The sequence below is a fragment of the Perca flavescens genome, chromosome 7 (genome assembly GCF_004354835.1).
Source record: "Perca flavescens isolate YP-PL-M2 chromosome 7, PFLA_1.0, whole genome shotgun sequence".
NCBI classification, from domain to species: domain Eukaryota; kingdom Metazoa; phylum Chordata; class Actinopteri; order Perciformes; family Percidae; genus Perca; species Perca flavescens.
In genome coordinates this window covers 39,899,141-39,912,568 of record NC_041337.1, presented here as the reverse complement: position 1 = coordinate 39,912,568, position 13,428 = coordinate 39,899,141, and the positions used below count along the sequence as shown (strand labels likewise).

The 13,428-nt window shown below is 41.7% G+C and overlaps 1 protein-coding gene across 1 annotated transcript; it reads right to left on the bottom strand.

Moving 5' to 3' along the window:
- Positions 1 to 3,016: 3,016 nt before the first annotated feature.
- LOC114558620 (V-type proton ATPase subunit S1) lies at positions 3,017 to 13,363 on the bottom strand (the record flags this gene model as incomplete). Its single annotated transcript, XM_028582686.1, has 7 exons — positions 13,173 to 13,363; positions 11,564 to 11,690; positions 11,371 to 11,445; positions 9,932 to 10,125; positions 8,678 to 8,718; positions 3,337 to 3,422; positions 3,017 to 3,163 (listed from the first exon to the last, which is right to left on the bottom strand). Coding segments are annotated over exons 1-7 (828 nt in total), but the record flags the coding sequence as incomplete, so codon positions are not given.
- Between the last annotated feature and the right edge of the window lie 65 nt (positions 13,364 to 13,428).

The window sequence follows — 13,428 nt, the reverse complement described above, 5'->3', positions numbered from 1 at the left end:
TATATCTGTATCAGTATCTCTGTATATCCGTATAGCTGTATCAGTGTCTCTGTATATCTGTATAGCTGTATATCTGTATTAGTGTCTCTGTATATCTGTATCAGTATCTCTGTATATCTGTATAGCTGTATTAGTGTCTCTGTATATCTGTATAGCTGTATATCTGTATCAGTATCTCTGTATCTCTATATATCTGTATCAGTGTCTCTGTATATCTGTATTAGTGTCTCTGTATATCTGTATCAGTGTCTCTGTATATCTGTACTAGTATCTCTGTATAGCTGTATTAGTGTCTATGTATATCTGTATAGCTGTATCAGTGTCTCTGTATATCTGTATAGCTGTATATCTGTATATCTGTATCAGTGTCTCTGTATATCTGTCTCAGTGTCTCTGTATATCTGTCTGTGTCTCTGTATATCTGTATCAGTATCTCTGTATATCTGTATCAGTATCTCTGTATAGCTGTATTAGTGTCTATGTATATCTGTATAGCTGTATCAGTGTCTCTGTATATCTGTATAGCTGTATATCTGTATATCTGTATCAGTGTCTCTGTATATCTGTATCAGTGTCTCTGTATATCTGTCTCAGTGTCTCTGTATATCTGTATCAGTATCTCTGTATATCTGTATCAGTGTCTCTGTATATCTGTATCAGTGTCTCTGTATATCTGTATCAATGTCTCTGTATATCTGTATCAGTATCTCTGTATATCTGTATATCTGTCTCAGTGTCTCTGTATATCTGTATCAGTATCTCTGTATATCTGTCTCAGTGTCTCTGTATATCTGTATCAGTGTCTTTGTATATCTGTATCAGTGTCTCTGTATATGTTTCGAATTGTTTGGCTTCTGATCTTCTACAGATTGTAAGATTGTAACCCTGAAAACTGCAGTCATCAAGCCACTCCTAAAAAAGAACAATCTAGACACGACACTAATGAGCAACTATAGGCCAATATCAAACCTTCCATTTTTATTGGTTTTTCAACAACTCAACCTTTTTTTATCGCTAAACAACAGTTTTGAAGCCTTCCAGTCAGGTTTTCGACCACACCACCGCACTGAGACAGCTCTTGTTAAAGTCTTTAATGACATCCACTTAAACACAGATAGTGGCAAAATTTCAGTCTTAGTATTACTTGATCTCAGTGCTGCATTTGATACGGTAGACCATGACATATTGCTTGACCGATTGGAAAACTGGGTTGGTCTTTCTGGCTCAGTACTAAAGTGGTTTGAATCCTATTTAAAGAATATGGACTACTTTGTGTCTATAGGGAATTATACATCTGAGCATACAAATATGACGTGCGGAGTTCCCCAAGGCTCAGTTCTGGGGCCTCTTCTGTTCAACATCTACATGCTTCCACTGTCTCAGATTATGGAAAACAACAAAATAAGTTACCATAGTTATGCGGATGAAACACAAATTTACATAACCTTATCGCCAGGGAACTATAGCCCAATACAACAATTAAATATGTGCATTGAACAGATTAATGATTGGATGTGCCAGAACTTTCTTAAATTAAATGAAGAAAAAAACGGAGGTGGTTGTTTTTGGAGCAAAAGAGGAACGATTGAAAGTCAGCGCTCAGCTTCAAACGACAATGTTAAAAACAACAGACAAAGCAAGAAATCTTGGTGTAGTCATGGACTCAGACCTAAATTTTAAAAGCCACATTAACATAATTAAAAAATCAGCCTATTATCACCTTAAAAATATATCAAGGGTTAAAGGCCTTATGTCTCAGCAGGATCTGGAAAAACTTGTCCATGCTTTTATCTTCAGTAGACTTGACTACTGTAACGGTGTCTTTACAGGTCTCCCTAAAAAATCAATCAGACAACTGCAGCTGATTCAAAACGCTGCTGCTCGAGTCCTCACTAAAACCAAGAAAGTGGATCACATCACTCCAGTACTGAAGTCTCTACACTGGCTTCCAGTGCCTCAAAGAATTGATTTCAAAATACATTTACTGGTTTATAAATCACTAAACGGTTTAGGGCCAAAATACATTTCTGATCTGTTACTACATTATGACCCACCCAGACCTCTCAAGTCGTCTGGGACAGGTCTACTTGTTGTCCCCAGAGTCAGAACTAAACAGGGGGAAGCAGCGTTCAGTTTTTATGCTCCACATATCTGGAACAAACTCCCAGAAACCTGTAGGTCCGCTGCAACTCTCAGTTCTTTTAAATCTAAGCTAAAGACCTATCTTTTTGATGGTGCTTTTCTTTAAATAATCTATTTTATTAACTTTAATTTCTTATACTGCACTGTAACTTTTATTCTTATACTGCACTATCAATTTTATTCTTGTCTTTTAATGTTTTTAATTTGTTTATTATTGTTTTTTAATTTTTTTCTAACTGCTCTTTAATGTTTTATGTAAAGCACTTTGAATTGCCCTGTTGCTGAAATGTGCTATATAAATAAAGCTGCCTTGCCTTGCCTATATCTGTATCAGTATCTCTGTATATCTGTATATCTGTATATCTGTCTCAGTGTCTCTGTATATCTGTATCAGTATCTCTGTATATCTGTATATCTGTCTCAGTGTCTCTGTTTATCTGTATATCTGTCTCAGTGTCTCTGTATATCTGTATCAGTATCTCTGTATATCTGTATAGCTGTATCAGTGTCTCTGTATATCTGTATATCTGTCTCAGTGTCTCTGTATATCTGTATCAGTATCTCTGTATATCTGTATAGCTGTATCAGTGTCTCTGTATATCTGTCTCAGTGTCTCTGTATATCTGTATATCTGTCTCAGTGTCTCTGTATATCTGTATATCTGTCTCAGTGTCTCTTTATATCTGTATCAGTATCTCTGTATATCTGTATAGCTCTTTATCTGTGTCTCTGGGACCCAGCTGAATCTCTCACAGAACACAATTTTAGCAGTGTTAGCAGATAAACTCAGTGCTGGTTGAGTCTATGTTTGGGATGACAGAAAGAAGAACAAAGGAAATCTCCAGACTCTTAAGACTAATAAAAGTGGTTTCACCTTAAACTCCACCGGAGCGTAGATCTGAGCCTTCTCCTTCATCTTCCGCTGCCTCTCCCGTTCTCGCTCCCTCTCTCGATGTCCTCGGGCCTGCAGGAGGGAACGTCCTCCGCCCAGACCACTGTCCATCGAGAGAGACACCACCTCCTGAGGACACACAGACAGACAGACAGACAGAGATCAGACAGACGATCAGACAGACACAGAGATAGATCAGACAGATGGAAAGAGAGATAGATCAGACAGACAGACAGACAGACCAGAAATCATTAAACACCCTCCTGATAAAGATGTGAACATTGCCAGAGACAGAGACTGACCCTGGACGGCTGCAGCGCCGTGTAGATGGCCGTGTACGGGACGGACTGCGTCTTCATGGTGCTCAACACCTGACCAATCAGCTCATCTGAAACACAGCAACCAATCAGCTCATCTGAAACACAGCAACCAATCAGCTCATCTGAAACACAGCAACCAATCAGCTCATCTGATGTCTCTGTATATGTGTATCAGTGTCTCTGTCTGTGTGTGTGTACACACAGACAGAGACACACACACACACACACACACACACACACACACACACACACACACACACACACACACAATTCAGACCCCTTTAAATGGTTCACTCATTGTTTCATTGCAGCCATTTGCTAAAATCAAAAAAAGTTCATTTTATTTCTCATTAAAGTGATGGTTCGGAGTAATTTCACCCTAGGGTCCTCTTCACCATGACCTCGAGCCAAACACCCCCCCCAGAAGCTTTTCCACCTGGGTCTAACATTGGGAGAGTTAGCGTAGAGCAGCGTTATCAGCTGAATAGCTTATTAGCGCAGGGGCTAATGGACCCACATTTGTATCTCGTAAATGACCCCTCTAATAATGCCCGAAATGATACCAAACTTCTACACTAGTACATATAGGTTATGTACTCATAAAACGATGGATTGGAAAGTTTGTAAGTACACCAGAAGTTTATGAACACTTGCCTGCTGGCTTCTGCTCTCTGTTGCTGCTGCTGCTACCTGCAGTTAGACGAGTGCTTAGGGCCGTCTACAAATTACTACACTGAAAAAAGATACAACAAAAATATTTATTAATTTAATGATTAAATAAGGTAATGTCTCCAAACGTATCTCAGTTATTACTTGTCTCCTGCTAGTTATACTACAGCACTTAGTTAGTTAAAAAAAAAGTTTTTTTCAAAAATATTTTTGTTGCATCTCTTTTCGGTGTTGTAATTTGTAGACGGCCCTAAGCACTCGTCTAACTGCCGGCAGCAGCAACAGCAGCAGAGAGCAGAAGCCAGGGTGCTGCAGTACCCCCTGTTGGTGGCAGCACCCCTTGTTGGCAAACCTATCAAACCCGGATTACCCAATGGGAATTAATTATTATGGTGATAATTATCCAATCAGAATAAAATAAAAGTTGTTTACAAAAAATGAAGTCTCGTGATTGTGTGTTTTATAAGTCAATATGATGACTGGACAGGTAAGGATTGGGAGAAGGCCGCATGCACTGTGTAGATTGGCTAATGGTAAAGGTGGGTGGGCATAGAGCAGGTTGTTTACATCGTACTGATTCAAGATCAGTTTTCTAAGAACGAGTTGAGATTGAAAGAGTGGAATTAATTTGTAACTGATCCCCGGTCAGATTGGGTTGTATCAGCGAGTGAAAGTGTGGAAAACGGAGAGAAAGAAGCGGCTGATATAAAAAAAATGTCCCGCGAATAAAAAGCTTTTTTAAAAGAGCTGGGAATGACAAAGAGGAGGATGTCGAGGAGCTAGCCAACGTTAGCTTGGAAGAATCGCTGCCTTCTACCAGCTAGACTCAGCCACAGCTAACGGTGGCTAACGTTAACTTTAGCAAAGTTGTTGTGGAAAAAGACAGAGATGAGGCCGGTCATCAGCATTACAGAACAAGGTAATGGCCCCTCAGGTACCATCATCTCTGGAGACCCTGCACTACGGGGACCGATTACAGAGACCGTCCGGGAGGAAGTTATACCCAGAGGGATATTAGCCTTTCAGAATCGGCGGCTAAATGTCCAGCATCTCGGAGGGGGGACGAGGCTGAAAGGAAAAAAGATACGCTCTCTCGAGGCACTGACCCGACACCTTCCCAATGGTGAAACGGTACAACGGGAGTGGATTCTATATTCACTGTCCACCGGAGACATTTATTGCGTTGCCTGTAAAGTGCTCCCAACACACAGCAGCGCATGTGTAGTAGGGTTAGCGAGCTGCTGAGGGAGCTGGACTTTGAGGATTTGATCTGCGACTTTGCAAAGAAAAAGACAAGAAATTAGAACTTTTAAAGGTAAGAGCTATTATGCTATTTGTAAATTGAGTAGGTTAATATAATCTGTTGTGACCATGTGACCAGATAATGTACATATTTTGTTTAGTTTATTGAAATGCCATGCATATCAGATGTATTGCATGATAATTTTGTGATGCTGCTATATAGGCCTGTATGAGACAGTTGTCAAGTGCAGTAGCCCTATGTTGGCTTTTGCAGTTTGTGAAGTTGCAGCTGACTAAGTGACTGTTATTTTGCAACCTGCACTCAGCTGTGTTGTGTGATGACATTGTTGTATCTTCAGTCAATCACGTTTCAGAATTACTATTGTGCTTTCTGCTTGAGTGATTTTTAGTGAATATTATATTGCCATAGTCTTGGGCCATACAATGCTTTGGTATGATTTAATTCATTGTAACATTGTCTAGATGTGGATAGACAGGACCGGGGGAGAGAAAGAGAGGGAATGACACGCAGCAAAGGGCCGCAGGTCGGATTTAAACCCGGGCCACTGCAAAGGACTCCGCCTACATGGGGCTCACGCTCTTACTGGGGGAGTTAGAGGCCCCCCCAAGTCATTCATCTTTTGACCAGTAGTGATTTGGCATGTGATTTATGTATGCCTATTTAGTTTGCTGTAGAGAAGAGGCAGAGTGGTCTGCGCCTCCCCCGCCACCAGCACCCCGCAGCCCCGCATGCTGCTGATGACCTCATCTTCCCCCCTGGTGTTAGCGTCCGTGTCCTGGCCGGCCTCCAGCGCTGTGATTGGCCAGCTGCAGGACCAGTTGGAGACGTCCCCTCTGTACATGGACCTGAGCCAGCTGAGACTCAACGCGTCCTCGCCGGCGCTGCTGGTGTTCAGGCTGCCGTACGGCGGCGGGTACGTACTAACCCTAACCCCCTAACCCGGGTACGTACTAACACTAACCCGGGTACATACTAACCCTAACCCGGGTACGTACTAACCCTAACCCGGGTATGTACTAACCCTAACCCCCTAACCCAGGTACATACTAACCCTAATGTACGTACTAACCCTAACCCGGGTACGTACTAACCCTAACCCCCTAACCCGGGTACGTACTAACCCTAATGTACCCAGCATGATGCTGCCACCACCATGTTTCACTGTTGGGATTGGATTGGGCAGGTGATGAGCAGTGCCTGGTTTTCTCCACACATATCGCTTAGAATTAACACCAAAAAGTTCAATCTTGGTCTCATCAGACCAGAGAATCTTATTTCTCATAGTCTGGGAGTCCTTCATGTGTTTTATGGCAAACTCTATGCAGGCTTTCATATGTCTTGCACTGAGGAGAGGCTTCCGTCGGGCCACTCTGCCATAAAGCCCCGACTGGTGGAGGGCTGCAGTGATAGTTGACTTTGTGGAACTTTCTCCCATCTCCCTACTGCATCTCTGGAGCTCAAACACACTGATCTTTGGGTTCTTATTTACCTCTCTCACCAAGGCTCTTCTCCCACCATTGCTCAGTTTGGCTGGACGGCCAAACTTCTTCCATTTAAGGATTATGGAGGCCGATGTGCTCTTAGGAACCTTGAGTGCTGCAGAACTTCTTCTGTAACCTTGGCCAGATCTGTGCCTTGCCACAATTCTGTCTCTGAGCTCCTTGGGCAGTTCCTTGGACCTCATGATTCTCATTTGCTCTGCCATGCACTGTGAGCTGTAAGGTCTTATATAGACAGGTGTGTGCCTTTCCTAATCAAGTCCAATCAGTTTAATTAAACACAGCAGGACTCCAATGAAGGAGTAGAACCATCTCAAGGAGGATCAGGACAGCATGTGGGTTAAATAGGAGTGTCACAGCAAAGGATCTGAATACTTATGACCATGTGATATTTCAGTTTTTCTTTTTTAATAAATTTGCAAAAAATTCTACATTTCTGTTTTTTTCTGTCAAGATGGGGTGCTGAGTATACATTAATGAGAAATAAAATGAACTTTTTTGATTTAAGCAAATGGCTGCAATTAGGGATGTAAACAGTTAATCGACTATCGGTTAATTGTCGTTAAGAATTTACTCGATTAAATTAAATTAATTGTCGGCTAACTGAACATTGCAACCCAAGACAGTTTTCCACAGGACTTAGGCCTAATTGAACGTAACACGAGATTCTCGCGGGTGGCGAGAGACCCGACACAAACTTAAGCGGTCAAAACGGAGTGGAGTGTGGGAGCTTTTCAAATTAATTAATGATGACAAAGACGCCCAATGTAAACTCTGCGGTACTACGTTTAAGTTCAGCAGCTCTACGAGTTCCCTAAGATACCATCTTCATAACTTGCATGCAGCCATGTTGCAGGGAGGAAGTCTGTCGCCTTCACAACCTACAATCGCTGCTGTGGTGGGAAGGGGAGTATGTGACCACAGGAAAGCGGAGGGCATTACTCAGAGGATTTGCGGCATGATCGAAAAAGATATGATGCCAATTAGCACCACTGACGGTGAGGGATTTCGGGAGTTATTACACTACGTGGAGCCAGGATATAATATCCCTTCTCGAGCCACTTGGAAGCACGCTACAAAAACAAGAAGGCTGAGCTAAAAACACAGTTAGCCGCGGCTAATGTGGCTCTGACGACGGATTGTTGGACGGCACAGACTACAGAGAGCTACATAACAATCACTTGCCACTACATTGGAAACGACTGGCAGGTAAAGTCAGCAGTGCTTCTCACGTTAGAGAGACATACAGCTGATAATTTAGCTGACAAACTCAACCAGGCTGTGCATAATTTATTTTGTTAAACTACATAAATGCCATTATCTGTACCGTATCCCAACTGGTACAATAAAACATCAACTGAGCAATATGACATGCATTTTTATTCAGTATATAAGCAATATTTTGCTTTTTATGTTAAAGACACTATTGATACCGTGAGAAATTTACATTCTCAGGAAAAAAGCCGCGTATCAGTTAATCGATCAATAAAGTCAGTCAACTAATGATTAATGAATTAATCGATAATTTGCATCCCTAGCTGCAATGAAACAAAGAGTGAAAGATTTAAAGGGGTCTGAATCCTTTCCGTACCCACTGTAAATACACTGTATATATAATGTCTATAATGAACCTCTCTTATACAGCACATTGTCATGAATCTGTACAGGTGTAGGTTTTACTTTTTATAATTCTTGTATATTTTCTTATGCACAAATGCAAATGTTTACAGATTATAAATGAACTGCACATTGACCATCTTTCAGTAAAACAAAGCTTTATCAAATTAAAAACATACACACTGAAAAACCTGAATAAATGAGAGGAGACCAGTAATCCTGGATGGTTTAACGTGTTAAAATGAGCTGAGTCATGAAGTTAAAGACGACTTACCGTTTCCACTGAGAATCTCTTTGGCAGACATCAAATCAGAACTGAGAGAGAGAGAGAGAGAGAGAGAGACAACTATGAGAAACTGGGAAGAAGAAAGAGGAAGTTATTGTACATATATAATCAAAGGAGTGTGTGTGTGTGTGTGTGTGTGTGTGTGTGTGTGTGTGGGGGGGGGGGGGGGAGGAGGCGGATTTTAATCCCGTCTGAATGCATTGCTAGGTAAATTGTAATGATGGGCGAGTAACGCTTCGTGGGGCTTTGAACCGCAGCAGCACAGTGCCATCTGGTGGTTAGTAAAAGATACAGCAGGCACTTCTTCATGGTTTCAGGCTCATATTTGTGCAGCAAAAGTCCAACAAGCCTGCGTATTACTAAAACATCTTTTCTGATTAGAAGTAAAACAAAATAATCCAGAAATCCCGACATATAAAATATGTTTGCTGACAGGAAACATTGTTTGCATTAAATGAAAGTAATTATTGGTGTAGTTTGATATTTATCAAACATTTTATATCGTATATATATTTTATATGAGTCACAATGTGATTAAATTAGCAAGGTGGAAATGTTCTTATGATGTCTTTCTCGTGTATATCCCGGATTTCTCACAATTTGAATATATATATATATATATATATATATATATATATATATATATATATATATATATATATATATATATATAGAGAGAGAGAGAGAGAGAGAGAGAGAGAGAGAGAGATCCAGGAGTCAGTGTGAAGTACTCAGACTGCAGGTGAACAGGTAAAAGAGGTCCAGACCTCTCTACTCTCTCTATCCATGCTTCCTGTCCTGTGAGCAGCAGAATAGAGTCCTTTGGTCTTGTGGGTTTCCGTTTTTAGAGCAGCTGAGTTTGACCATCTGAACAAACAGAACGTCAGCCAGCCAGCCGCGAGGAGATGTGTCCAGACTCCATCTTTAATCAGTGTTCACTTATTATTTCCCTCTCTGATTATGTGGAGTTGAGCTGTGGTTGGGCTTTACATGCAAGGATGAAGCGTTGGGTTAGGGTTAGTACGTACCCGGGTTAGGGTTAGTACGTACATTAGGGTTAGTACGTACCCGGGTTAGGGTTAGTACGTACATTAGGGTTAGTATGTACCTGGGTTAGGGGGTTAGGGTTAGTACATACCCGGGTTAGGGTTAGTACGTACCCGGGTTAGGGGGTTAGGGTTAGTATGTACCCGGGTTAGTGTTAGTACGTACCCGGGTTAGGGGGTTAGGGTTAGTACGTACCCGCCGGCGTACGGCAGCCTGAACACCAGCAGCGCCGGCGAGGACGCGTTGAGTCTCAGCTGGCTCAGAGTCTCAGGGTCCATGTACAGAGGGGACGTCTCCAACTGGTCCTGCAGCTGGCCAATCACAGCGCTGGAGGCCGGCCAGGACACGGACGCTAACACCAGGGGGGAAGATGAGGACATCAGAGCGTCCTGAGAGACAAACATGTGTTAGAAAATAACTCCAGAGGACATCAGAGCGTCATGAGAGACAGAGACCCTTACTGTACGTACACACCGCTGCCGAATGGAGCTTCTAAAGTTACAGGAAGTCATTCATTTTCAACGGGAGCTTCTCTCAGCTGCAAGTAGCAGAAAATCTGTCGGCATCACGTTTTGAGCGACCAGAGCGTCAATCAGAAAGTTGAAAGTAGGTCAACTTTATGGTAATGAGCTGTGACGTGGTTCAGCGGCAAATGCCAACAACTAATCGGAATATAGACGTCCTTCGCACTGGCTGATTCCAGAGAAACATACGATGTAAACTTTGGTTCCTACCAGGACATTAGTTCAGAGAAAATGGAGGAAAAGCTCATAATCACCGTTGCTGGGTTCCCCTATCATTTATGATATGACGTTGTTTGCGTACAGGGACCAATTCACGTTACCCGCCGGTCACATGGTCTCTAAACAGTCACATGGGCTCTAAACAGTCACATGGGCTCTAAACAGTCACATGGTCTCTAAACAGTCACATGGTCTCTAAACAGTCACATGGTCTCTAAACAGTCACATGGGCTCTAAACAGTCACATGGTCTCTAAACAGTCACATGGTCTCTAAACAGTCACATGGGCTCTAAACAGTCACATGGTCTCTAAACAGTCACATGGGCTCTAAACAGTCACATGGGCTCTAAACAGTCACATGGTCTCTAAACAGTCACATGGTCTCTAAACAGTCACATGGTCTCTAAACAGTCACATGGGCTCTAAACAGTCACATGGGCTCTAAACAGTCACATGGGCTCTAAACAGTCACATGGGCTCTAAACAGTCACATGGGCTCTAAACAGTCCTGCACGGATCAACAGCTGGCGGCTGCTCGTTCTTCCTGCATTCTGCTGCGGTTCGGCGGCTAACGAGCGAGCTAACTGCTAACAGACACCGCCGCGACCAACAAACAATACAAATTCTGTCATTATATATATGTAATTTATAAAAGGTTTCTAGTGTCAGTGTACTGGCCGTGCAGTGGCTGCTGATGGAAGAACGCTGCCCCGTCAGAGCAGCCAACGCGTCAAACAGCTTCCCCGGACTTTCTGACCAGCGTCCTGGACAGGGTAGCCAGAGCTGCTTTGCAGCTGAAGTCAGCGGTGGTGTGTACGTACAGTTAGTGTTGCTCTGATTATGATTTTAGAACATAACCTCCAAGTAAGATTCAGATTATAAAACATTACCTCCAGATTTGGGAAAACGCTGTCCTGTTTGTTTCCAAATGCTCCTCCATACAGCGTGAAGTCCTCCACACTCATCTGGGGAGAAACACAAACACACACACACGTTCAACAATTAGACCCAAGAAATTACAAAGTGTGTGTGTGTGTGTGTGTGTGTGTGTGTGTGTGTGTGTGTGTGTGTGTGTGTGTGTACCTTATCCTGCAGGAACAGCACCACGTTCTTCGGGCCGGCCCTCAGAGCTCTCTGCAGGTAACCAGCGAGCTGCTGCGGCCCGACCACGTGACCGGCCGCTGGGGGAGACTGAGCGGGGAGGGAGACCCTGGAGAGGAGATTTAATGATTGTATATACTGTATCTAATATTCAGATCAGATATTACTGAGCGGGGAGGGAGACCCTGGAGAGGAGATTTAATGATTGTATATACTGTATCTAATTTTCAGATCAGATATTACTGAGCGGGGAGGGAGACCCTGGAGAGGAGATTTAAAGATATTCTATAGATAAATGATATTAGGAGAGCTGCTGGGAGAAGGCGATGTTAAAGAAGTTAAAGTGAGCCTCTCTAACATCTTCACATACTGCAGTAAGAGTGTGTGTAGTAACTGAACACACTTCCAGGATAATACGTCAGCTGCTGTTTGCGGCCACTAGATGGAGCCGTTGGCTTTAGAGTTAGCTCTGACAGCTGTCTGCTGTTTGTCCCATTCAGCAGAAATACAATGAAGAAATGAACAAACACAACAAATTATCTTTTTAGATACAGATGTTGACAAAGTTTTCCTTTGGGGACATTATGTAAAGTTGGTAAAAAAGGGAATAACCTCAACTATGTACTTGAGTAAATCCATTACTGCGCCTATAAAGTTTCTATTTTTGTATTTATTCTTTTTAAGGTAAATGATCATTTACATGTTGCTTTATTTCAACACCAGAATCTGAAATAATAAAGATTAATGTTCATGTTCTGAACTCACACACGCACTGTCATAAAACCTTCGTACGATACACTTTTTATATATACTTTTATAATATAAAATAATGTAATATATTATATATTATATAATGTAATATAATATTATATAATGTAATGTAATACAATTTAGCCTACAGATAGTCAGACGGTATAAAGCTGCTGTCAACTGATTTACATTACATTATCTCAGAGGATTACAGGAAATACTCACATTACAATATCTCAGAGGATTACAGGAGATACTTACGTTACATTATCTCAGAGGATTACAGGAAATACTCACGTTACATTATCTCAGAGGATTACAGGAAATACTCACGTTATGTTTCCTTAGTTTAATTATTTAAAGTCGCTTAAAGGAAGCACCGTTTAGTCTTCTTTCTGTGTGTGTACACAGACCTGGATAAAGGCCTTTATTATTATTATTATTATTATTATTATTATTATTATTATTATAATTATTATTATATATATATATATATATATATATATATATATATATATATATATATATATATATATATATGTAGACACATGTAGGCCTACATACTGTTTATATATGTCCATGAAGCATATATAATAATATATATCGTATGTTAAAAACATATAGGCTATCCATGTATATTCCAGCAGAGACTGACGAAGACTGGTATTCCCTGATAGATAGGGTTAGGGTTATATAAATATATCAATACATATAAATGTATAAATGACTCGCAGCATCCAGCGACTCTGACGGTTGGATGAAGGATAGAAGCAGAGCGTAATGAGATATAGCAAATGAAGAAATAACACTAATAATAATGACTAAATGTAACATGACTCACCCCTCACTGGTCCACAGGATCAGCGGAACCTGCTCATCGCAGTTTCCCGGGTTTAAGACGCCGAACCCGGCCAAAAAAAGAACCAAAAGCGCCGAGAAGCGGCTGAGTTGCAGCGTCCCTGTGGCCGCCATCTTTAATCCTCCGAGCAGTGACGTCATGGGACGAGAGGAAGAAGACGCCGCTGCTCTGCCTCGTTCTCACCATTGGTTCTCACCCTGATGCATCGCATACTAATACATATAGTAAACACATAATA